Source organism: Elephantulus edwardii, unplaced genomic scaffold (genome assembly GCF_000299155.1).
Source record: "Elephantulus edwardii isolate Elephantulus edwardi_28Jun2011 unplaced genomic scaffold, EleEdw1.0 scaffold00054, whole genome shotgun sequence".
In the NCBI taxonomy this organism is placed as follows: domain Eukaryota; kingdom Metazoa; phylum Chordata; class Mammalia; order Macroscelidea; family Macroscelididae; genus Elephantulus; species Elephantulus edwardii.
The window spans coordinates 1,327,141-1,353,540 of NW_006399804.1; the positions used below are offsets into that span (position 1 = coordinate 1,327,141).

The following is a 26,400-nucleotide window of genomic DNA, read 5'->3' on the forward strand; positions in this document are numbered from 1 at the left end:
AGCACCCTCTAATTTTGTTTATAATGGGAGCTACAGCTGCATGTCATAGATTAACACAGTGGCTGCAACCATCCACCAGTGTTTCTGTTTTAATGGGGAACCCACTCAATGGCTCCTAACAATAGAGTTGCCAAGAAAGCATTATAAAGTTTTCTCCAGAAAGTCAAGCAGTCTTAACATCACTAGGGGTGCAGACCAAACGCCATCACCAATTAAACCACAATCTAGTTTTGAGAAGAAAACCTAGTGTTCGGTCTTAATGTTAACCAGATAAGCACTTCAGGTGTTCCATATCAGCTGCACAATGAAGGGAAACCAATACTTACACACTCTTCCTTTTGCAGAAACAAGAACCAAGTTTTGTATGGGGACAAAGAACAGGTGAAAGAAGGCTCAAGAAAGTTCAAGGCCTTGTCATAACTATGACATTTATGAGCTTAAGTATTTTTTTTTAGAAATAAAGACTAAATTGAGCATTCAACATGTAGGTACATGTTATAGTACCTATTTCCCTTTTCTTCACCAGCTAAGTGACTATGATAGAGCTATTTTGGAGTATCTGGATCCATTTCCAGTGTCATGAATGTGGGGAGCTGGAGGCCTAGATCTTAAGAGAGTTGTACTGCTAACCTAAGAGGTGGTCATTTCAAATCCACCAGTAGCTCTATGGGAGACAAGACTGGCTATCTTGTCCTGCATGATTCAGAGTCTCTGAAAATCTGCTGGAGCCACAGCTATTAGTCAGCTCTCACTTGAACTCAATAAGTTGATATAGGGACAGAGATAGAAATACATAATATAGACCTACACTGTGGTTGATATGTATCATCTAGTAGAACTGACTCTTAGCTGACTCTGAGGATGGTTTTCAGAGATAGCAAATCACAGGGCAGGAGATGACTCATATTCTGTGGAGCAGCATAACTCCTTACCACTAAGTCATCAAATAGAGAAAAGACTGAAATTGCCAAAGATTTAATCTTGCTTGGATCCACGATCAACATCCACGGTACCAGCAGTCAAGAGATTGAGACATGAATAGCATTCGGAAAGTCTACTATCAGGGATCTTTTCAAAGTCCTGAAGAGCAATGATATCAGTTTAAAGACTAGGGTGTGCCTGATCCAAGCCATAGTCTTTCCAATCACCGACTGGATAATCATTAAAAATCATAGGGGGCACAATCAATAAGAGTGCATCTAAATTCCAAAATCAATCTCCATAATAGTCTATGTGTTTCCTACTGCCAAAGCGGCCATTTAGAGTAGTGAGAGAAGATCTTCACCCTGAAACATAGGGGGGAAAATTGATGCATTTGAGTAGTGGTCTGAGAGAAGAGTGTTGAATATTCCATGTACTGCCAAAAGAACAAAATATGCCTTGCAGCAAAGACAAGAGTGTTCCTTAGAGGCAAGGATGGTGAAGCTTTCTCTTAAAATATTTTGGACATATTGTTAGGAGAGGGACATCATGGTTGGAAAGGTGAACTTCACACTTGGAAAGTGGAAGGTCAGTGAAGTACAGGAATCCCCTAAACAGATGGATTGATACAGAGTCTGCAGCTAAGAGCTCAAATGTGTTAGTGATGAGGATAGGGTTCTGGTCTGTTGTTCATAGGTTCAGTGTGATTCCTACTTGACTCAGTAAGACTTAACAACATCTCTATCTCCATCTTATCTATAGGACATGTCCAGTGATGTACAGAAATATTTATTTTATATACACACACACACACACACACACACACACACTTGAAATGTCTGTTGAAAACACCTATTAACTCTTCAAGGCATCGCGCAGAATGTCATCAAAAAGGACCTTTTGGAACCTAGAAAAGTGGAATAAATTTGCCACTTAATGATTTGTTCACTCTATATCAAGGATCATTTGCAAAGTCTTTTACTCTGAGGTAACTCTATTCTAAATTCTTTGTGCAAATAGTATTAAATTCATCTATTCCATTCAAAAATCCTTAAGTGCATTATTATAATTATCTCCATTTGACGGATGGAACTGAGGCACTAAGAAATTAAGTAAATTGCTCCAAGTCATATAGCTATTAAGAAGGCTCCAGATGAAATTGCAGCCCAGACACTCTGGCTCTGAAATCTATACTTTTAACCACTGTGCATTGCTTTCTTTGTGTTTTAAATATTGGGTTAACCGGCATGCAGATGATATACCAAATAATGACAGGACTTGAAAGAGTTAAGGCAAAGCCTACCCACAAGTTGAAAAAAAAATGAAAACAAACTAGCCAGCGAGCGCCAGTTCGCCAGTTAAAGCCCCTGCAGGAATTCAATGGGGCTCCTGTTTCTTTAAACTCTCCCTTTTGTTCCCGCCGACACTTTACAAAGCAGCCGCCAAGGCGGCAGTGGGACTTCATTGCTGGGGGACACCATCCCACCGCCTCTGGGGTCTGGGGTCCGCCGGAGGATTGGCGGGGTCTAGGACTAGACAGACTCAGTGTTTGCTTCCTTTACACTCCAACTACCGCCACATAAACCCCCCTGGGAATGAAGCGCAGTAATTAACCCATTAGCGCCCGGGGGAGACCCCATGTGGCCGAGCCACGTCCCGGCACCAGCACACGCGCGAGGACCACCCGCGGGCCTCCCGGGTGCGGGCGCGGGAGTCCGGGGATGGCGCCCCGACTGCTCGGCGGTGCCCGGCTCGCCCTTCCTGGCGTGGTTTCCTCGCCTCCTCTCCCTTCGGGGCCCTGGCTGCCGGCCGGGGTTGCCCTCTCACGCCCCCTCGCTTTTCTCCCCCGGCTTAATCTCTGCGCCGCTCAGCAGCCGGTCGGGAAAGAGTGCAGCCATTGGGCAGGTCGGCGCTGGCTGCTGGGTCGGCGAGGAAGGTGGGAGCCGCTCCGCGGAGCGAGGGGGAGGGCGGAAGGAGGCGGGAGGAGGGTGTAGCGGCCGATCTGGCAAATAGCGAGCTGTCTCCACTCCCAAAGTGTGGCTCTGCGAGCGCCGGGCGCGCCGCGGCACCTCCTCCGCACCAAACTCCCGGGGCTCGGCGGGGGCTCGGCCACCTCCTCCTGAGCAAGGAGGAACCCTCTATCCGCAAGGGTTCAGCCAGACTTTCCCCTCCCCTTTCTTTCCTCTTTTTCTTTTTCAATAAACACATTTCCCCTGACTTCGGACCTCCGACTGTTGGAGCCAGAGCCACCCAGGCTCAGCTCTCCGGGGCCCGGAGAAAGGACGCGCGCCCGGCGTCGGGTGAAGAAAAGAAGAAAAACTTGTCCGAGGGGTTTCACTTGCTCACTGGAGCCCCCTTTTCTGCAAACCCCGACTTCCAGGGGAGCCATCCCAAGACTGGGGAAAGTTCCTGAAAGCGGCCAGGATTCTCGGATTTGGAGGCAGCACCAGCGCTTGTTGTGGATTTAAATCTGTTTTGAACCCAGTGGAGCACGTCGCGCGGACTCGGAAGTCACCTTCTGCAGCCACTTGGGGTGGCGCTGCTGTGTGGAACCCAGAGTTTGGGATCCCGGGCTGCAAGTGGCCTTTTCTTCCTGCAGTTATTCTGTGTCTGTGGCTAGGGCTCCGAGGCTGGCAACTTGGCGAAAAGAGAGACTACGAGGTCCAGAGAACTGCGCTCCACATCCTACCCCACTTCTTCCTTCTCCCAGCCACGAGGTGAGAAATCCCAGTGAAATTACACAGGCCTCGCAATCCCGGAGAACCGGTGGGTAGCTCCCGACCTCTTGTCCCGGCTCCCACCAGGAGCCCGAAGCACCGGCGCTGGGAAGGATTGGCGCGGACCGCCGGGGAGGGCTCGGCAGCGGCATGGCGCGCTTCCCCAGGGCCGACCTGGCGGCTGCAGGAGTTGTGTTACTTTGCCACTTTTTAATGGAGCGATTTCAGTTCGTGGAAGGGGAGACTGGAAACCAAATCAAAGGTAAGATGCACTTTTGTTTGTAAATTTGGTGCGCGACTGAAGACCTCTCCGGCACCCTCTTTCCTATCCCACTCTTACTCCGTGTGCCCTTGGGAAAGTTATTGTAGTTGCTTTACAAGTAAACTTGGGCTCCCAGATTGGGAAGAATTGGTTTGGCAGGAGAGGAACGGTAGGAAATGGGAATTTTGTTGAGGATTCCAGCTTGCCTCACCTGAGCGGCAGGGGGTGGTACTGCCTCCCTAGGTCTTACACTGACAAGGCGCTAACAGTAGAGCAAACCTTTGGATACCTCAGTCCGGAGCGGGCATCTCTGGACTGTATCCTGGTCGGCTCCTCCTCCATCCCCTGCTGCTAGGATAAACTAAAGGGGTGCATGTATGATAGGGGCTGTCCTGGTCGCCAGGGATGCCAGATCTTCCCTCACGAGATGATTCCCTGCAGTGGCTTCTTCCTTCTTCAGATAGCCCTCCCCTTAGCTCCAAGTCACGGTCTGCGAGTGAACCCTGGAAGTGGGGTAATGTAGATGGGATTGGGCAGCCGTGAGACGAGGATGTGGAAGACTTGGGGGCGGGTACATCCCTGGAGACCCACCCCTTGCTCTATTGTCCTCCGCTTGCCAGTCTCTCAAGCAGGCCAGCATGAGTAGAATGCCCTGAGATTGCCCTTGAGCTGAGTTCTGGTCTCCGCATCTCCCCCTCCCACCGGTGGCCCTGGCTTTCGCTTCTGCCAGGTGCGCCTTCTGCGAAGAGCCGCGCCCCTGGGCGAGTGCAGAGCTGCCAGTGTCGCCTTGGCCGGCTGCTGGCAGAGTTCCCCCGGGGCCTGAGCGCCTAGGTCCAGCTGCACACTGACAGGCTGCACCTCATTTCTGCCTCTTCGTGAAGAAACAGGGGAGTGGGGGAGAAGTGGGAGAAAAAGATCTACAGAAATTTGTGAAACCTTAATACCATTCCTTCCTGCCAGCCAAACAACGACAGTTATAAAAACAAACGAGCAAGTAAGCAAGCAAATAAAAAAACACTTGGGGAGAAAAGAGAAGGTAATGAACACTTTCTGTTGAGGATTACAGTCAATGAAACTGTATGCTTCCCCATCTGGTTAGTATTATGGTCAATGAAAAGGCACAGTTCTCTAGTCCTCAAACCTGGGAGTCACCGAGAGTACCTTGGGGTTTCAGAAAAGGTAAATCTTGAAGGAAATCGGAAGGAAATTTTCTCATGCTGAGATTTTCCCTGGATTAAACTTTTACAGAGAAAACCTCGATGCTGACTCTGCATTCCTGTATTCGTGATTCAGAGGTGGTGTTTGTGGAGGGACAGAGGGCGGCACTTAAAGCGAAGAATGAAATACACATTTCTGTGTTATTGATTTCCTAGACACTTGTAATTGTTCTTGACTAGATAGTCTTTATAAAAATAGGTTGTTTGGGTTTTTTGTTTTTTTTTTTTTAACTCTGTTCATTTCTTGGATTCATTTTGTGGATTGATAGAAGATTTTGCCAGCTCAGGATGCAACATTTACTAAAAAGATGCAACAGGAAGTTGCATTAGTATCTTCATAGGATAAATAAATACTAAAGGAAAGCAATTTATTTGACAAAAGAAGTTGATTTACTTCAAAAAGGAAGTTAAAGGAAGTCTGTGTCAAAAAGCATCAAGAGTTATTTGACAACTTCTTTGACACTAGATTATTTCTACTAATGTATTTACAGTAAAAAACAAAAATAATTTTCCCCTTAACTTTTATTTATTACTTTAAATGGACTATGTATATACCTGCTATTCTGAATTCCCAGGCTGACAGTGAAATTCATCTCACTTTATGATTATTCAGATAATTAAAAATGCAACTGCTTAAGTTATCAAACATAAATATACCAATATTTTAAGTATTTCTGTTGGAAAATTTCTGGAGAAACACTGTATAGGAGTGAATAAAAAAGGAAATAGTTTTAAATGTCTTGGTGGGGTTTTGGAGGCTTTATTATAAACCAAAGTATCATTTTCCCTGGATTTAAGTCTACCTATAGCTATAGTTTATGAAAAAAAAAATCTTAGAATTAAATGCCTGGCCAAAAAATACAGAAAGGTGAAACTGAATAATATCTCATTTTCTTTGTAAAACAGCATCTGAAAGTTCAATACAGGACATTTTTTAAAAAGTCAACAGTCTTGAAATTTGGCATGCAACAATAAGTTTTTATTACAGACATTTTGGCAAAGGAAAAGAAATTTGATTTCATAACAGGGACATTTTATTATGTATTACTGTAGTAAGTTCTGTAGTTAATCTCATTGCCACTAGAGGGCAGAGAAAATGCTAATTTCTTCTCATTCTTTCAATTTCTCAGATTAATGATCCACAATGTTTTGTTTTTCCTAAATGGAATACTTTTTGGTATTTCAGTATGATGTTTATAAATGGGAATCAATTTAAAATAATTAGATTTCATTATATATCTAGTTTTAGTTGAAATCAACTAGTCATTTAGCATTTATGTAAGGTCACCAGTATGTGAAGACCTGTACTTTGAATATAGAAACAGATCTTAAAGGCAGCTTTAGGATAGATAGAAAATGATTGATGTTGTCAACTATTTCATTTTACTTGGATCTACAATTAACACCTGTAGTAACAGCAATCAAGAAATCCAAAGATGTGTTGATTGAGAAAAATCTGCTGTCAAAGATCTCTTTAAAATCTTAAAAAACAAGGATGTCATTATAAACACCAAAAAGCACCTGCTCTATGTCATGATATTTTTCAGCAGCTGCTTATGCAGCTGAAAGTTGGACTATGAAAGAGGATAACCAAAAAAAGAATCAATACCTTTGAGTTGTGTTTTTGGCAAAGAATATTGAATATCCCATGGACTGCCAAAAGAACAAACAGACCTGTCTTGGAAGAGATGTAAGAAAGAATCTCCTTCAAGGCAAGAATGGTAAAATTTTATCTCATATACTTTGAGCATGTTGTCAGAAGGGACCAATCCTTAGAAAAAGACATCATAATGGAGAGGTGGAGAGTTGGGGAAAGAGAAGATGACCCTCAGCAAGATGGATTGACACGGTATAACAGTGGCTGCCAACATATTAGAGATGTTGAGAATGGTGCAGGATAGGGAAAGGTTAAGGTCTGTTTATTGGGTCACTGTGAGTCATAGTGGACTGAACACCACTGATACCAAGAATGTACTTTGAGTGCATTTTTTTCCCTTCCCCCCCTTATTAAGTGCACTTTTATGGTGAAACAGGTCCAGTCGGAAAAACCAGATGTCTTTTGTATCATAATTAGAGATCATTAACAAGTTATTGTGAAATTTTTTAAAATATGGCTTTGAAATACCCTGTTTATGATTAAAAATGTGTTGCCACATAATGAGAGAGCTCTGGTGGCCTTATGACAAGAAGCTGTGCTGCAATCCCAAAGGCACATGCTTTGAGGCCACCAGCCACTCTAGAATGTGGGGGGAAGGATGGGCAGTCTCCTCCATTGTTATTAATGGCCTCTGTAAACCTGCTGAAGGGTCAGCTATGAGTTGGTTCCAGTTGATGGTACACAACAACAATAACATCACAATGTGGGTAACGATTTTGAATATTTAATATTTTATATGAATATTTGAAAAATATTTACCCACACCTGTAAATGTTGTTGTTAACTACTGTTTGTTGAACTGGAACTCACTCATGACTGACCCTCTAGTGGGTTTTTCAGAGGCAATATAATGCAAAGGAAGAGATTGTCCATCTTTCTCCCATAGAGCTACTGGTGGATCTGAACCAAATGCTTTCGAGTTGTAAGCACAACTTCTTACCACGAAGCCACCAGAGCTTCCACAATAATAGCTATTGTGTCTTAGGACTGAAATTTACACAGACATAAACTTAGACTGATTCTATTATATATAATCTCAAGTTATCTCATAACAGTTGATTAGAAAACAGCTGGGTAGACAACATGTAAAGATCTATTAATGCCTTGAAGAATTTTATGTCGTGAAAAAGGTATAAAACATGTAGTTCAATTTTGGCCTAGTTAAATGTTACTTAATGCAAGAGGAAATTCATTATCATGATATAGTAAGCAGAAGTGATTTAGGACCTCAGAGAATTCTCACTTTTAAACTTTAATACTACTGTGGAAAAAAAGGAGTCTTGGTGGTATAGTTTACACTTGCGTGCTAATAAAAAAAGATAGTAGTTTTAACCACTAGCTATTCTGTCGGAGAAATATGAAGCAGTCTACTTCCTTGAAGATTTGGCCTTGGAAACCCATGAGGCAGTTCTACTTTGCACTGAAGTGAGTTTCGTTTTAATGTCACTGTAAATTAGATGCTTCGGTGGCAAGGTCTGTAGGGAGTTATGCTACTAACTCAAAGTTGGAACTTCTCTGGATGTTAAAATTCACCATTAGCTCCAAGGGAGAAAGATGGATAGTCTCTCTCAATATCATTTACAGCCTCAGAAACCTCTCCGGAGAGTCAGCTAGGAGTAGGCTTCCATTCACCACCAATGACTGTGGGTGAGTGATGGACTACATCAGATCCCAGTGCCATTGATGGTCAAAGCATTCAGCTGCTAAACAAAAAGCTGGGTGGTTTGCTCCCGTAAAGATTTACAGTCTTGGAAACTACCTGGACAGGCCAATATTTGGGGAAAGATATGCAGGGACAAGTAAAGGGTCGCTGAAGGAGAAGAAGACCCTAAATGAGATGTATTCATGCAGTGACAGCAGCAGTGGGCTTGAGTGTGGTGATTGTGCAGAAGGCCCGGGACAGGGCAAGGTTTTGGTTTCTTGTTTGTAACATCTCTTACATTCTTAGTCAACATTGTTGTGATGTGCTAGCAAGTTAGAGTATACTCATAGCTGAACCCACAGAGATTGTAAATGACATAGGAGGAGATCACCCATCTTTTTATTGCAGAACAGCCAGTGGATTCAAACTTGTGCTCTTGGCTTGGGTTTAAACCCTGCGCCTTGGAATTGGCAGTCCAGCTCCTTACCACTAGGCTTTGAGTTGAATTGCAGCTCCTTATCACTATGCCACCAAAGCAGTGGGTTAGTCAATCTACAAATAACAGATAACTTAAACATATTTTATTCTTTATCTGGCAAAATATTTTTTTCTGTTGTTTTCTGCTAAAATTTATATGAAAAAGAAATCTCAGTGTGAACTATCTAAAGTTGTAAAATTTTGTCTTGAACTGTTGATAATGGTCTCTAATACACACCATCTAGCTCCTTGCATATACACCTAGAGGAAAGGATTAAACAGAAGAATAACTCATATGCATATTCCTGGTAAATGTACATTAATTTTTTTAAATAGTGATGCATTAATTACCTTTTATCAGTATATGACTTTGGACTGCATGCTAACATTTAAAAAAATTATGAGCTGCACATCAGTTTTTTCCTTTGGTAAATAGATATCTATTGAAGCCTGAAGTTAAGTTTTGACTGAAACATAGTGTGATCTGGGAAATTTACATCGAAGATAGGATTATTGTTTCATAGATGTCTACACAGAGTTTTAGAGTTAATAGACTTAGTATAGTTGGCACTTTGTTCTGTTTAATCTTCAGCAATACTATTTAATAGGGAAAATGTGCTTAAGTGCCGCTTGCTAGTTGAAGATAACAGTTTCTTCAAAACAGTCTTTCTTTTTCCATTCTCCAGGAATCAGATCTATCATGTAGAAATTGAGAAAATATGTATTCTTTCTCAGGTAGCTGTATGAGTTTCTTTTCTGATGAGATATTATCTGTGGCAGAAACGTTTATAAAGATGAACAGATTTATCAGCAATTATGATCATGAATGATAAAGTCTTCAGTTACTTGCTTTTTTATCATTATATACCTTCTAGGCAATTGTTTCTCACAGTGATTCTGTATGGTGGAGTAGAATTGCCTCCTAGGGTTTTCTAGACTGCAGTCTTTACAGAATTTCCTGCTGTGGAGTTGCTAGTGTGTTTGAACTGTTAATCTTATGTTTATCAGCTGAGTGTTTAACCATTATGGCACAAGAGCTCCTTTCAGCCATCTCTCTACCACATTATATGTAGTCTTTTCTCTCTGGCCTTCAAGACCCTGACATTCACTCATTTCTTGCTCTCTCATAACTATGTGCTCCTTACATTCTAAACAAATGAGAACTTTCATCATTCTGAGTTATTAGCTTGTATTCCCCATCTCTCTTTTCTTTAATTTCATTTCTCCTTGTCCTTCGTGCTTGGAGTGGTAGAGGGTCAGTGTACGAGAGGAAGAACCTAGATAAGATGGTTTGACACAGTGTCAGGGGTAATAGGAGCAGGTGTGTCAGAGACAGTGAGTTTGGTTCTGAATAGGGACGGGTTCAGAGCTATTATTGTTCGTGGGTCCCTATGAGTCTTAATTGACTAGGCTGCACACAACAATGACTACTAGTCCTTATAGGCTTGGTGACAGCACTTTTCAAAGGATCTGAGGTCTTAAATCTCACTATGCCAAACGACTAGAACAACACATCAGCAGAGAACTGTCAGAAGACCAGGCTGGGTTTAGAAGGGGTCGTGGTACTAGGGATATGAACGGATGTTAGATGGATCTTAGCTGAAAGCAGGGAATACCAGAAGAATGTCTTATCTGTGTTTCATTGATTATGCAAAGGCATTTGACTGTGTGGATCATAACTAACCGTGGCTAACCCTGAAAAGAATGGGAATCCCAGAACACTTGATCATGCTAATTCGAAACCTATACTTGGACCAAGAGGCAGTTGTCAGAACAGAGCAGGGAAACACTGCATGGTTCAAAATTGGAAAAGATATATGCCAGGGATGTGTCCTGTCTTCATAACCTTTTCAATCTGTATGCAGAACAGATTATCCGAGAGGCTGGGTTCTATGAGGAGAAGTGTGGCGTCAGGATTGGTGGGACAATCTGTGTTATGCAGATGACACAACCCTGCTTGTTGAAGCTGAGGAGGCCCTGAAGCGCTTGCTGCAGAGGGTCAAGGACTGCAGCCTTCAGTATGGTTTGAGGCTCAATGTCAAGAAGACAAAGATTCTCACCACTGGACCAATTGGCAGCATCAGGATGGATAGTGAAGAGATTGAGATTGTTAACAACTTCAGTCTGCTTGGCTCCACAGTCAACACTCTTAGCACCAGCAGCCAGGAAATAAAAAAACATATTGCCATGGAAAGTCTGCTGTTAGGGACCTCTCCAAAGTACTGAAGAGCAATGATGTCACTCTGGAGACTAAGGTGCATCTGATACAGGCCATGGTCTTTGCAATCACTTGTTATGCATCACAGAGTTGGCCAGTGACTAGGGAGGATAGAAGGAGAATTGATGCCTTTGAGCTGTGGTGCTGGAGAAGAGTATTGAATGTACCATGAACTGCCACGAAAACAGATTCATTCTGGAGAGGGTTAAACCAGGCTGCTCCTTGGAGGCAAGGATTCTGGGGCTTCGTCTGACATACTTTGGACATGTTGTAAGGAGGGACAGGTTCTTGGAGAGAGACATCAAGCTTGGGAGGGTGAAGGGACAGCTCAGAAGGGGAAGACCCTCTATGAGGTGGATTGATTCAGTGACTGGGGTAATCGGGATTGGTGTGTCAGAGGCAGTGCGATTGGCACAGGATAGAGCAGGGTTTAGGCCTGTTGTACATAGGGTCGCTATGAGTCGCAAGTGACTTGACGGCACGTAACAACAACAACAGCATGCCTTTTAGAAGAAACGTGCATAACTCTAGTGGATATTGGAAGGAGAGCCCTCAGTTCTGCATGTCTTCCCTATGTTCTACCAGACTACACATTCTCGAGGTCAGAGTCAATGCCATTCATTTCTGAATCTCCTGCAGCATCTACCTGAGGCACAGCGTGAATTGTTGTTGAGCTGCATTGGACAGAATAGAATTATAGTTCAAGCTGGATTATTGAGTGAATGTCACCTTGAAAAATTTATTTGTGTTTCTGACCCAATTTATGACTTATTGCATCATTAAGATGGAAGTGAATATAGAGACTGGCTTCACAGAAAACTGGTATAAAACCTATGCCCTAGACGCAGAGCCTTGCCAAACTTTGTTAATGCATTTAAGGGATGGTATTTACCTCGAACATGTGATTAATAGTTATAACTTCCAAAAAGCACATTGCAGTATTCCACTATAGTACTGCTGGTTTCTGAATGAATGTGCCTTACGTGTGTGTGTGTGTGTGTGTGTGTGTGTTTGTGTGTGTGTGTGTTTTGTATACATACACATTTGGTGGTGGTGGCCTATTTTCAGCAGTGGTTAATATAATAAATATTCCTGCATCCCTGTGAAGCCACTAACCTACATTGAAGGAGACATCAAGACATAGTCTCGTAAAACTTCCTATAAAGCATGTTATGGCAACTTGGAAAGGGAGGTGGTTGAGGCTGTTGTGCAATGCATTGCATAATACCTGCTCCCTGAGTGGTCACGAGAAAAGAGGGAGAGGGGGAGGGAGAGTGAGTGAAAGTAGTTATCTTGTGTCTCAGTAACATAGACAGTTGTTTTTCTTCTGGACTGGTTTGTTTTTGCCTTCTTGTCATTATGAATAGTGACCAGATGTGATACCCTTAAAAATTTCCTTTCTGCAAAGCTCAGAGCACAATTTATGGCTCACTTCCAACAAGCATGTAAATTTTCTTGTGAACAGTTTGTGTCTAAGGCTACCAGCACCTTCATGGTATCTTTCCTACCTACCCTTACGTATCTTTTGTACTTTGAGTTTTTCTCACTTAACATCTTATGTAGTATTTGTTTTTTATCTGGAAAACAAAGAAATAATGTGTACTCACAGTAAGACATAGGAGAATGTGTTAATCAGTTGCTTTTCAATTTTCTTTTAACCTGCCCAACCCCAGTCTGTGGCTTTTTGTCCTAGGTATTTTCTCAAAGCTTTGTTACCTCTGTGCAATCTTTGTTCTGTACCAGAATTTACACAGAATGTCTTCTATCACTTATCCCTGACCCCACACTTGCACAGAGTGATTCTGCTGGGCAGAGGAGAACTCTGTGGCATAGCGCGATAAGTAGTGAGGGTCCTGTGGTGACACTTTTGCCCACTGTCACTGGGGTTATACAGTCAGACTCCCTGCCGTTGAACCAATTCTCTCCTATTGGGGCCCAATAAAACAACAGAAAATTGACCCTTAAATTTTCCTTGACTGTAAATCTTTACAGAACAAGATGGTCACATATAACTCCTAAGGAGAAGCTGGTGGGCTTGAACCACTGGCCTTTTGGTTAGCAGATCAGCACTTTTCATTCCTGTGCCCACTAGAGCTCCTATAGTGTCACATCTCCCCAGTCAAAAGGACAGAATAATGTCTGGGAAAATAAAAAAACCTTAAAATATTCTACAGTGTGCTTATGATCAGATGGTGAACCTTTTTTATATTTGCTTTTTATTTTTCCTCTCCTTTCTTTAATTAAAAAGGTGGTGAGACATGAAATGATGGTACAGATTTGTGTATGTACAGAGAATTTGAGGGCTTTTCAAGGACTTGTTTAAGATTGCTAGGAGCGGCGCAATGGGTAAAGTGCCCCACACTAACCAAATGGTTTTCAGTTTGAACCCACCAGAAGCTGCAGGGGAAGATGATGTGGCAGCCACTTCCATAAAGCTCAGACTGGGAAGCTCTGTGGGGCAGTTCTGCTCTGCTTTATAAGGAACCTATGAGTTAAAATCAGCTTGATGGCAACGGGTAGGGCAAAAACCATGCAGATCTGAGCATGAGGTCAGAGAGTGTGTGATCTAAATAGAAACCCAAACTTAAATTTATTTCTGCAGGGGCTGTACAGAAACAAGTCCTAGGATCTGTCTCTTATTCTCCAAGTTAAAATAACTTGTCCTCATGGTTTCTTTTGCAGGACTGGCGATAGCTGTTCACAAATACAAAGATACAGACTGGCTTTTATTTTCATTTTTTTTAGAACCTTATTGTTTAGTTCTGCTATCTTATCTATTGTCTTTTTCTTCATTAATTGGACATTTTCTCTAGTAACTATATAATTCAAGATCTCATCTTGTAGGTTAAGTACATGGTTCATTGAGGCTTTGAGAATGTTGAGGGGATAGGAAGGATTTTATCTTGTGGTTAAGTTGCATAAAAATCAGAATATTTTAAACTGTATTTCCCTTCTGTGTTGTTTTCTTTTATAAAGGAAGTCTAGAACTGATAAAATCTATTTTAAGAATCATACCTGGCTTATTTAGATTGTTGCTATATACTGTCTAGTTGGGACCAACTCATAGCTGACCTTCTAGTGACTTTTCAGAGGCAGTTTATTTGCATGTAAGGAAATTGCCCATCTTTATCTCCTGTAGCAGCTAGTGGATTTGAACCACATGCCTTTGGGATTGCAGTGCAGCTTCTTGCCGCTAGACCAGCTCTCTTAAATCTCTCCCAGATACAGAGATAGACTGTAGCTACCACTATCCCAAAAACTGGTGGCCCTCAAGTGAGTTCTGGCATATTGATGCTGTTTGTGTAGAGTAAATCTGTGCTCTATGGCTGTTTCAGTGCTATTTGGAAGCAGATCATCAGACTGTTCGTTTAAAAGTATCTGAATGGGTTTGAACCCCTAACCTTTGGATTAGTAGTCAAGTACTTATAGTTTTTTAATTGTTTATTATTTGCCCCAAAGGACCCATGAGCCTTATTGCGGGGATGGTCTGGAGTATGTCTGTTACTGAGCCTGACTCTTCTTTTGACTGGCTTCTCCTCTTGTTTCTTAGTGGTTTTCTATTAGAAATATCTATACATAAATGACATTGATGGACTCTGTTGCAGAATTTTCCCAGCAAAGTACTTTGAAATGATTTTTTGTGTATTGACTAATATTTTAGTGCCTATTGAGTTCTATTTAAAGGAAAACTGCTGAACTTGCTGGCTTAAAAAAATTAACCCCTTAATTATTTTACTAATTTCATGCTTTATGTTTAAGACTAGCTAAAGTATAGTACATGTATATATAAATGGTCCCATGAATACTCTTTTATAAATTCTGGACTCTGATATGTATCTCCTCATAGTATCTGTTTTATTTTATTCACTATTTATATAGAGCCTGGGAATGTACAACTTTGGGGTTGGTTTCTTTGAGGGAGTTGATTTAGTTAGACAATCTTACTATAATTTTTTCATTGTTGTTGTGTACCATAGAGTTGGAAGACACCTAGAGCTGAGGCAGTTAATTGTATGGGAGGAGATCGCCCATCCCTTTCCCGAGGAGGCTTTGAACTGTGTGCCTTTGGGATTGTAGCACAGCTTCTTGCCACTAGGCCACCATAATTATTACTAATTTATAGTGTTTCCATGGTGCAGTAGTGGTAAGAAACTGTGCTGCAATTCTGAAGGAACATGCTTTGAATCCACTAGCTGTTCAGCAAGAGAAAGGCAGTCTCCTCCTGTGTAATTTACAGCCTCTGAAATTGCATTGGCTGGGCAACAGAGTTAGTTTTGAGTCGATGGCAAGGAACAAAACAGTAGCAACAACCGGTGGTGCAGTGATTAAGTACTCAAAGTTAACTAAAAGATCTGTGATTCAAACACACCATCTACTCCACAGAACCAAAGCTGTGGCAGTCAGTTTCTGTAAAGATAATGTAGCCTTGGAAACCATATGAGAGGAATTCTACTCTGTCTGGAAGGGTTCCAGTGAGTTTACATCAACTTGATAACTGGATGACAATCCAGATAGTTTGGGTCAGTTTTTGGAAATGCATGTGTAGTTGGGAATAATTTCTTAATCCAAGAAACAAAAGTTGAATTAAGAGGCATATTGCTATTTATTTGCATTCTTATTCTTGTGAATAAGAGTATCTTATTCACACTAGGGAGTATCAGTAGAGATATCAGTAGAGATTTTTTTAATGCCACATAACAAAAGTTTAAAGAGTATTTTATAGTTTCTCTGAAAACTCTAGAGAGCCTATGAATCTAAAGCTGATTTGTAAGCTTAAAAAATGCTATTTCAAATTTTAGTTTACAGTCTTGCTAGATTATAAAGATAATGCACAGTATTTCATTTTCATATGCTTGTTTCACATAATTGGAAATTACATAGCTTTTAGAATGTGGAATCTGTTTTGATTTGTAAGTTGGTTGGGTTTTTAAATCTTACATATAAGATTTTTAAAGAAGCTGTAATTTTATATTCACTGTATATCTTGTACAAGTTGTTTGACTTGAGACTTGGTGAATATAGTTTCCTTGATAAATGTAAATACATGGATGATTACGATAAAACAATTTTTATAATAATTCAGTTTATTTTTTTAAATGCCATTGATTTAATGGATAATCAATGTGTTATGAAGCTTTTTGGATCTTTGTGAAAGTTTTATGAACCTTTTGTTGGAAAAAACCTCCAGACTTTGCACGCAGAGCCATGTCCTCTGCCTTACCAACCTGCATTCCTCTTTGGTCCAGTGCAAGGGACTGGGAGTTTTGAAAACAATTAGGGAGAATAATACACAAATAGGGCAAAAGGGTGCTCTGGTGACATAGACTTAGCAGTTCCACTGCCCAACCAAAGCCTGTACCTCCCTAGAAGTTTGAGATGGATAATCTTTCCTTCATGTTACCTCCTCAGAGACTCAACAGAGGGTCAACTATGAGTTGGAACCAATTTGAGGAGGCTGAGAATGAGACAATTTTAAAAGGAGAGCTAGTTTCCCTTTGAAGAAACAAAATAAAATTCATTAAGGGAACCACAAACTAATATGTGGTTGGATGATGTGAAAGCAGACATTAGGTGTTATCTGCATCAGTATTGTCTTAATTATTACAGCTTTATAGTAAGTCTATAGCCAGTGACACAAACTTGTCTTCTTTGTATTTGACCTTCAGAAGTCAAATTATAGTAGCTTCTTTATTATTCTGTACACATTTTATAAAAAAAAAATTCCAAATTTCATTAAATATATCCTTATTGGACTTTTGATGGAACACACATTAAATTGCTAGATCATTTTGTATTCTATCTTTAAACATCTTGAAAAGAAGCAAGTCCCTTTTTATAATATCTGCCATTCAGAGCAGGTACCACAGAGCATTATAACAAAGTGTTAAAGTGACTATTTGCCAGTGGCCTTTTTAAAGTCTGAATCACATTCCTGTTTTGTTCTGTTGTGCACAGTGCCAGTATAAATGGCTGCTGACTTGAAGACTTTTCCTGATCCTGTGATCCAGCTGGCTTTGTATTTTCATTGTTCCTTAGGAAGCATTGAGGAGATCCCAGACTGACTAACTTGGGTAGCTCAAGAAAGGATTACTAATTCCTAAGTTCTTGGGAAGTATACCACATGGGGGCCAGTGGCAAGCTGTTGTTGTTGTTATGTGCTGTCGAGTCGCCTGCCACTCATTGTGGCCCTATGTACAGCAGCACTGAAGCCTGCCCTGTCCTGTGCCAGTCTCACTAATCCTGACACACGAACCCCTATTGCCCCAGTTACCTCATCAATCCATCTCACCGGGGTCTTCCTTCCCTGAACTGTCCATCCACCCTTCTAAGCATGATGACCTTGTGCAAGGAATGGTCCCTTCTTGCCATGTGCCCAAAGTATATGAGACAGAGCTTCAAAGTCCTAGTCTCCAAAGAGAAACTTGTCTTCATCCTTTCCAAGGTAGATCTGTTTGTTTTCTTGGTGGTCCATGGTATGTTCAAGACGCTTCTCCAGCACCACAATTTGAAGGCATCGATTCTTCTTTTCTCACCCTAAATCATTCTATAGCTCTCTGATGCATAGCTAGTAATTGCAAAGACCATCGCCTGGATTAGACACACCTTAGTTCCTACACTGACATTGTTGCTTTTCAGTACTCTGGAGAGGACCCTGAGAGAAGACTTTGCCAATCCAGTTCATCTTTTTATTTCCTGACTGCTCCTGCCAAGAGTGTTGATTGTGGAGCTGAGCAAGCTGTAACTGTTAACAACCTCAGGCTCTTCTCCATCTATCATGGTGCTGCTAATTGCCCAATGGTAAGAATCTTTGTCTTCTTGATGTTGAGCTTTGATCCATATTGAAGACTACAGTCCTTGACTTGCAGCAAAAGGTCAGATCCTCTTCAGTTTCACCAAGCAAGGTTGTGTCATATGCACAGTATAGGTTGTTGATGAGTCTTCCTTGAATCCTGATGCCATATTCTTCCTCATATAGCCCTCCATCCTGACTGATTGAAAAGGTATGGAGATAGGATGCATTCCTTACACACTCTGGTGCCAGGCAGAAAGTGCGCGCGCACACACACACAGCAAACCACAGATGGTATTTTGGCTGAAAGTGTTGCATTTAGAAATCTAATAACACTTCTGACTGAGAATTTAAGTGTACTACCACTTAAGAAAAAAAAAATTAGGATGATAAAATTCCTTGTATTTAAAATGCTCTTCAGCATTTGCTGTTTTTAGCTAATTAAGGCTTATTTCATGGGAGACTTACATCGACAGAGATCGTATTTTAAAATTTGTTACCATTCTAAGGATAATAGTTTTATAACTTAGAATGTTAACAACTTGGTGCCAACAAGAAAGAACCTACTCATAGCTGACTCTCCAGTGGGTTTTTAGAAATTCTAAATCTCAAAGGAAGAGATGCCCTATCTTTCATCCATGGATCAGTTGATGGATTTGAACTGCCTGCGTTCAGTATGATACTAGGCTAGGCTGTTGACTTTTTCATTTCACTTTGCTTTATTTGAAAATCCTAGCTTCATCTCAATATCAAGACAACTTATGACTGGCTGTTGTTCTAAGCACACAGCATTCTGGTGTTTTAATGTCAAGAACCAGTGGACACGGCAGGCAGCCTCATATATTTCCTTGTGAATTAGCCTTTATTATCTTTTTAACATCTGTTGTTCATCTCAGATATTTTTAAAAACAAGCATGATTCAAAGTTGTTCTGCAGATGACAGTCTCATTGTCTGGACATTGCGAAACGGCTTCATGCCGGAAGCCTGATTTGTACAGTCTCAGTTTTGACAAACTGTTTTTAGCAGAGAGGTTTACAACATAGGCACAGCCAATAAGGAGCTTATTTCTTGGACTAAGCACCAGTGTTTGACTTCAAATTGCCGTTCTCCCTCCCTGGTTCCATTATCCTTGCTTTGGCATGCCACCTGCCTTTTTAGCTGAGTTTATTTCAGAGGCTTCCTGCTTTTCCTTCAGAATCATCCTACTGGAATTCATTCTTCATCTCTTAGCCAGGAAGATATTTCTGAAATACAAATTGAGCTATGCCAGTCCTCTGTTGAAAACACTTCTGTGCTGGCATACAGCACTCTCCCTCAGTGAACATCAGGTGAACCTCAAGTACTGAATACTTCTTCAGCTTCAGCATCAAATTCATTACTTATTCCTCCTATTTCTCTGGTTTCTCCCCTCTGAAACTTTGCACATGCTAGTCCCAATTCATGGAGCACTTATTTCTCTCTCTCTCTCTTTTTTTTTTTTGTAAAACCTATTTGTCTTTCTGGTCTTTGATTTGAATTGTTGTTCGGTGCAGCCAAGTGGTGTATGACTCATAGTGACCCTGTGAACAACAGATTGAAACTTTGCCCCATCATGTGCCATGATCATGATCGCCATCATTCTCAAGCCCAGTGGTATAGTTGCTGTGTCTGTCCATCTTTTGGAGGGGCTTGTTCTCTTTTTTCACACCTTCCCAGCATCATGTCTTTTTCTAAGGACTGGTGAGGGCTGGCATCACGCTCAAAGAATGTGAGATACGTTTCACCAGCCTTGTCTCTGAGGAGCAGTCTGGTTTCACTTCCTCCAAGACAGATTTGTTTGTTGTTCTGGTATTACATAGTATATTCAGTATTCTTCCATGGTGCCACAATTCAAAGTAATCAATTTCTTGGTCTTCCTTATTCATTGTCCAACTTTCAGATGCGTGAGAAGCAATTAAGAATTGTTGTCATCAGATTGGCTCTGACTCATGGTAATGCCATATACAGTGGAGGCAACATTGCCAGGTTCTGTTCAGTGTCCTTGACTTTGGTATTTTTGAATGCATTGCTGTAGACATTGTGTGTTTTTGAGAGCCTTAAAACCTAGGGAGCTCATGCTCAAACATTATTTTGGACGACAGTCTATTATGATCCATAGAGTTTTTATGGCTGAGTTTTGGAAATGTTTGATAGACCAAGCTTTGCTTTCAGTCTTACTTTAGAAACTGATGAAACCTCTCCATCATGACTGATTCTGTGGATCTTTGAAGTACTAGTGGCATAGCTTCTAGTAGCAATGCTCAAAGTTACCATAATATCATAAATGACAATGGGACATCTAAGTGAAATAGACTTTTGGTATATTTTTGTCATTGTTGTGCCATTAAATTGGAACTGAACTGTAGTTGACCCTCTGGCAGGTTTTCAGAGGCAATTTATTGTATAGGAGGAGATGGCCCATCCTTCTCCCGCTTTGGTATATTAGGTATTTTTTTTTATAAAAATGCTTTTTTATAAAATGCTTCTTTCCAGCACCAATTTTTAGTCAAAGACCTTGCAGAAGTAGACACTATATTATAATATCACCTATTATAAACTAATGTGTCTGCATTTGACTGAAAGTTCGAGACCATAGTGGACTGACCAGTGTTGCCTCTACAGTTCAAGCATAGGTTGTCTTCTTGGAAACTTCACTGCATGGTGGAATATTGTATAGATATTCCACTTATGTGGAAAAAAAGCAAACTCATAATTCCTATAGCAAAATGCCCTGAATTTAAATGTCAGTGACTACAATGTATAGATAGACCAGCAATTTAATTACATCAGAATAAAAAAGCTTAGCAAATGCATAGGAATTATATAAATTCAAGTTTGTCTTTCATGATGCATGATGGAATGTGAACTGGAGGGGAACATGAGCACTTATGTGCATAACTGAGAATAAGGCCAGAGACAGCCGAGTGGTGGGGAAACACTACAGAGTGACAGGGGAGACTGACAGAAGTCTGAGTGCTGGTAATATAGTATTAACCCTCAAAACTTCCATATTGTCATCTGTATTATGAGAAGAAAATGACATATCTGTCTAATAATAGTAGGTGTTATAAAAAAATGCCTGTGCTTTGAAAGTTTGGTGGAGATTTATGGATGTGTACAAAGTCAAGGAGAAAAGATAGACAAAAGTAAAACAAAACAAAAACAGGGAGCCTTGAAGGATAAAGCTCAGAAGGCAGGAAGAGGCCAGAGAGAGGGAGTAATGAACATGAGAATCACAAGGAGGAAGGGGGAATAGTGTAGGTATTGTAATTGATATAAGAAAATGAAATGTGTATTGGAAAACCAATTTGTTTAATGAAATTTCACTCATATCATAATAAAAGAAACAAAAACATCAATAGTAATAAAAAAAAAAGAAGGATGGGAAAAGGTAAGTTTTCCTCAGAATGATGGGGTGGCTTACTAGCAAGAAGCTGCACTGCAGTCTCGATGACATGCAGTTCGAATCCACCAGCTGCTCTGCCGGATAAGGATGAGCAGTTTTCTCCCGTGCAATTAACTGCCTCTGAAAACCCGCTGGAGGGTCAGCTATGGATTAGTTCTGAATCCATGGTACTCAAAACAACAATTTTAGTAAAGAAATACCAATAATTGATGTACCCATGTTCCAAACTGCCAAGATCAAACCACATTATTTTTTATTTAGTATAATTATAAGGAACAGTACATTGATGGAGAACTACCAGAAATACAACAAGCTGGCTTTAGAAGAGGCTGTGACACTTTGAGACTTATCTCCAATGTCAGATGGATCTTGGCAGAAAGAATAGAATACCAGAGGTATATCTATCTCTGTTTCAAATGACTATGTAAAGGCATTTGACTGTGTAGATCACAACAAATTGTGACTATCCATGAGGAGAGTGGAAATGCTACAACACTTGATTATGCTTATGTGAAACCTAAACTAGGACCAGGAAGAAGTCCTCAGAACAGAGCAAGGAAACACTGCATTTAGTTAAAAATCAGGAAACAAGTGTGTCAGCAATTCATCCTGTCTCCATAACTATTTGCAGAACAGATCATTTGGGAGCCTGGGTTTTATGAGGAGGAGTGTGGCATTAGGATTGGAGGAAGACTTGTCAACAACCTATGTTATGCAGATGACACAACCCTGCTTGCTGAAACTGAGGTGGACCTGAAATGCTTGCTGCAGAAGGTTATAGATTGTCGTCTTCAACATGGATTGAAGCTCAACATCAAGAAGACAAAGATTCTCACCACTGGGCTAATTGGTAGCGCCACGATGCATGGAGAAGAGACTGAGGTTGTTAACAGTTACAGCTTGCTAAGCTCCACAATCAACACTCTTAACACCAGCTGTCAGGAAATCAAAGGATGAATTGCATTGGGAAAATTGGCTGTCAAGGAACTTTCTAGAGTACTAAGAAACAGTGAAGTCAATCTAGAGACTAAGGTGTGCCTGATCCAGACAATGGTCTTCACAATTACTTGTTATGCACCAGAGAGCTGGATAATGACTAAGGATGATAGAGGAAAAATTGATGTCTTTGAGTTGTGTTGCTGGAGAAAAGTTTGAACAGACCGCCAAGAAAACAAATAGTTCTGTCTTGGAGAGAATGAATCCAAATTTCTCCTTGTAGGCTAGGATTTTGAGACCCCATCTCACATACTTGGGACCAATTCTTGAAGAAGGACATCATGCTCAGAAAGGTGGAGGGACAGCACAATAGAGGAAGACCCCAAAAGAGATAGATTGACATAGTAACTAGGGGAATGGAAGTAGGTGTGTTGAAGTCAGGGAGACTGGCTCAGGACAGGGCAGGCTTCAGAGTTGTTGTACCCAGGGTCGCTGTGAGTCTCAGGTTACTCAGCGACACAATACAACAACCACAGCTCCTTGTGAAAACTGACCGGTGAATAAGTAGAATCAGAGAAAAAAAATATTGCACTTAAGCTATAGTGTTGATGAAGAATATAGAATATACCACCACCAACTAACAGAATAAACAGAACAAAACACAGAGTTCAAAGTTGATCAGTGAGTAAGAGTAAGACTGTCACCAAGACGGATTGACATAGTGGTTACGACAATGGTTTCAGGCCTGGTGTAGGTGTGGATAGAGGGTGTCGATGGCTCAGAACCTGCAGTTCTTCATTCCATGTAAGGTCACTCTGAGTGGAAACTAACTTGACTACTCCTTGCAAGAACAGCAGTAGTCGCAATAGTAATTACATGGAGTGATGTGGTCGAAGGAAAAAAATATGCCTTAATGGGGCTTTTGATGTCCATATGAACATTGGATTGCACGCTGCAATGTCTAAAAGTTCGGCCTGCATCCCAGCAGGCCCTGGTTTGCATGACTGTATTATGGAATGCTGTGTTTAACTGTTCCAGAATCTACCCCCTCACTCAGCAATTGCCTGAGGCAAGGTTTGAATTTGAAGACCTTTGTTCTAATAAAGCATGCATTAAAACAACATGCAAGGAATTTATTTTTAACAAACTCTTGTTGTAGAAAATGAGTTGAATCTCCTCAGACATTTTCTTCCTGGTGTAGGCTGAGGACATAGGTCTACTGTGTCATCTACTTTGAGGCCAGAACATAATATTTTGACATTATTAATATACTTGCTTCTGAGGAAAAAGAAACTTTCTTATGAAACGACACAATTCCCTTGGATGACAAGTTAACTCTTTTTAGTTAACTTTTTTTTATTATTAAATTTTATTAGTTTTAATGAACATTTACGGGGATTTTGGGTTTTCATTCCTTCATTGCTGCACCGTTCTCTCTGAACCCTCCTCCCCAGTTTGTTCTTCTTCCCCCGCCCTCCGATTGTCTGTTTTAATTGTCCAGTTGCCACAGTGCTTGTCAGTTAACTTATTTTTAAAGATGTGTAATACAGATTTATAGATGATGTTGTATTTATAAAGAGGAAAAATGATGGTAGTATCTTCCAAAAGTTTTACCCAACAAGATAGTAAATGTGTAAGGACATGATTTATAAGAGTTCATCAGTGAAAAAAAAAAGTTCATCAATGAATGGAAGGTAAGGAATGCCAAAATAAAACATTAATCAGATCTTTAAAAATCCGGTTTCCTGAGTATTTAATATTTAAGACTTTTTTTAGAGCTTGATGGAGGTTAGCAGTTTTTATTTTAGTTAAGGCCTGTCTGCTTGGGTCACAGAGGTGGTATACTTTCATGCCGTTATTTGAAAGCCACTGAACAACTCCTTGTTCTATGCTAAGTGTTTGTGGTCCTTAACTTCAGAGAGTCATTATTTGGGTTTAAGTAAAATATCTTGGAAGTAACTTGGGTGCTTCAATGGTTAAGTGCTCTACTGTTGGTTGAAAGGCTGGTAGTTTGAATCCACCAGCTTCTCTGTAGGAGAAGGACGAGGCAGTCTGCTTTTGTAAGGGTTTACAGCCTTAGAAACCCCCTTGGGCAATTCTCCTATGTCCTAGAAGGTTACTCTGGGTTAGAATTGACTGGGTGACACACAACACTCTATTTTGGAAAGTACAAATATAATGATGATAATCTTAGTAACTGTCTTTTCAAATTTTGAGAAAAGCATATATGATGAAGGGGTTCTCACAGATTGGGGGAGAAAAGTCCCCAACTATACCAAGAATAGCCAGATGTGACACTCAAAAAAGTTTTGAATAAGTTTCTCGCAGCTGCAACTTGCAGGTAAAGCTACTAGGTACGGCTGCTGTTGGGGACCAGTTGATTTAATACATAATTTTGGATACTTTTTTCCCCTTCTTATAACCCTGACATTGAAAATTAAGTAAATACTTCTTTGAAAAGAATCTCTGCTTACTCTATAACATTTGTTTGTCCATACATTAATATCACAGTCTGTCCTTCTCTTATTCTCATTCTTAGGGAAAGACCATCTCTTTTCGTAAATTTAGACTTCCAGATCAAATCCGCCTTGAAATCTGGGATTCCTCCTTAATTTGCCTGAAGCTTTGCTTTGATCTGAGTAACAGCAGTAAAGGCAGCTTGATTTTGTTCTCTTTGAGGAACAATCCACTATTTTAAGCAGGTTAAAACTGGGCCATTTGGCTTTGGGGCCACGGTGTGTGCGTTTTTGTAGTCATTCTCTCCAGTTCCTTTCCCTCCACCTTTTGTAAATGGACAGCTTTAAGCTCTCAGACTCTCCCACTGCCTCCCTATTAACCTTTTCTTCTACCCTTGCAATGACTTTCATTTGGCAGTGTAAGATTTGAGTGTAATTCCCGACAAGGTACTGAAGGCTTCAAGATCTAGATTTATAAACTAAAAAGAGCACCATGTAATCGATGACTGGTTGGCTGTAGTAAAAAGATGGCAAAGTGTAAATATGAGATGTGCAAGAAGCAGGGATGTTTGCACATGTTCAACAAGCATGTGACAAAGATGAGTCATGATCATTGATCAAAGACACTGGCACTAATAAGATGTAATTAGGCTATGAAAGAAGCAAGCTTAACAGAGCTTGATGGTTGCTCTTAAGATGATCTGATAAGGTTATTCCATTCAACCATTGAACCAAAAGAGATTGTGTATAAGTTTTGCTATGTTTATTCTTCCAGTTAAAAGCCAGAGTCAGAGACTACTGATAATTCAGTGTAGATTTAATGGAGATTCTTATTAATAGCTAATTGATTCCATTTATATTAGGGCAGGCTATACTTTGTTTACTCTTCCAACCAATAGTATGTAATTTATGGACAGGCTTCAGTTGGTACTAGGTTCTTATTGATGACTCAAAAGTGAAAGGAAAATAATTATCAACTTTAATAGAAACAAGGCACAGTTTTAATTATTTAATTTTGAGTTGCTGGAGCACTGTTGAACTCTCCTTGAATACTTGATCACTTATACCTTTACGATATATAGTCAAAAGATGTATTTTTTGATCATTAGAGAAGTATAAATGAGGTCAGAGTTCACCTCTAGATAAATCACAAGAAAAGAGCGGGCACACTATGCTTTGAATATTTTACACAAATGTTTTGTTATGTAAGTTTGCTATTGGCAAAGAAAAAAAAAAGATATTACTTGCTAAATTATTCTGTGTTCCAAGCATTGTGCTGAGAATTCTTTGAAAATTTTTATGTAAGGCCTAGTGATAAGATGTCACATTGTAATCCAAGGCACACTATCTGAATCCACCAGCTGGTCTGCTGGATAAAAATGGGCTATCTCCTTTTGTGCGATTAACTGCCACTGAAAGCCCTGCGGGAGGCTCAGTTTGGGGTTGGTTCTGACTCAGTCAGTGCTGCACAACAACAAATGAAAGTATGTGTATGTGTGTTTACGTATCTAGTCATTGCTATCAAGTCAGAACTAACTCATAGCTGACCCTCCAGGTTTTCAGAGGCTGTAAATGGCACAGAAGGTTGCCTATTGTTCTTTCTTGAGGCAGCTGATGGATTTGAAGTACATGCCTTTGGGTTACCAGAGCAACCCCTTACTCACTAGGCTACTATAGCTCCC

General features: G+C 40.6%; 1 protein-coding gene across 2 annotated transcripts in view; it reads left to right on the top strand.

Annotated features, from left to right (window-relative positions):
* The first annotated feature begins 3,785 nt into the window (after positions 1–3,785).
* The window catches only part of PLXDC2 (plexin domain containing 2), a 662,310-nt gene continuing 639,695 nt past the window's right edge, over positions 3,786–26,400 (top strand). The window contains exon 1 of one of the 2 annotated variants that reach the window (XM_006887048.1): positions 3,786–3,900. In XM_006887048.1, the coding sequence (XP_006887110.1) occupies positions 3,789–3,900 (112 nt within the window). In that variant the 5' untranslated portion in view covers positions 3,786–3,788. The remainder of the gene's footprint in view (positions 3,901–26,400) is intronic. The other variant, XM_006887049.1, reaches the window with a different exon arrangement.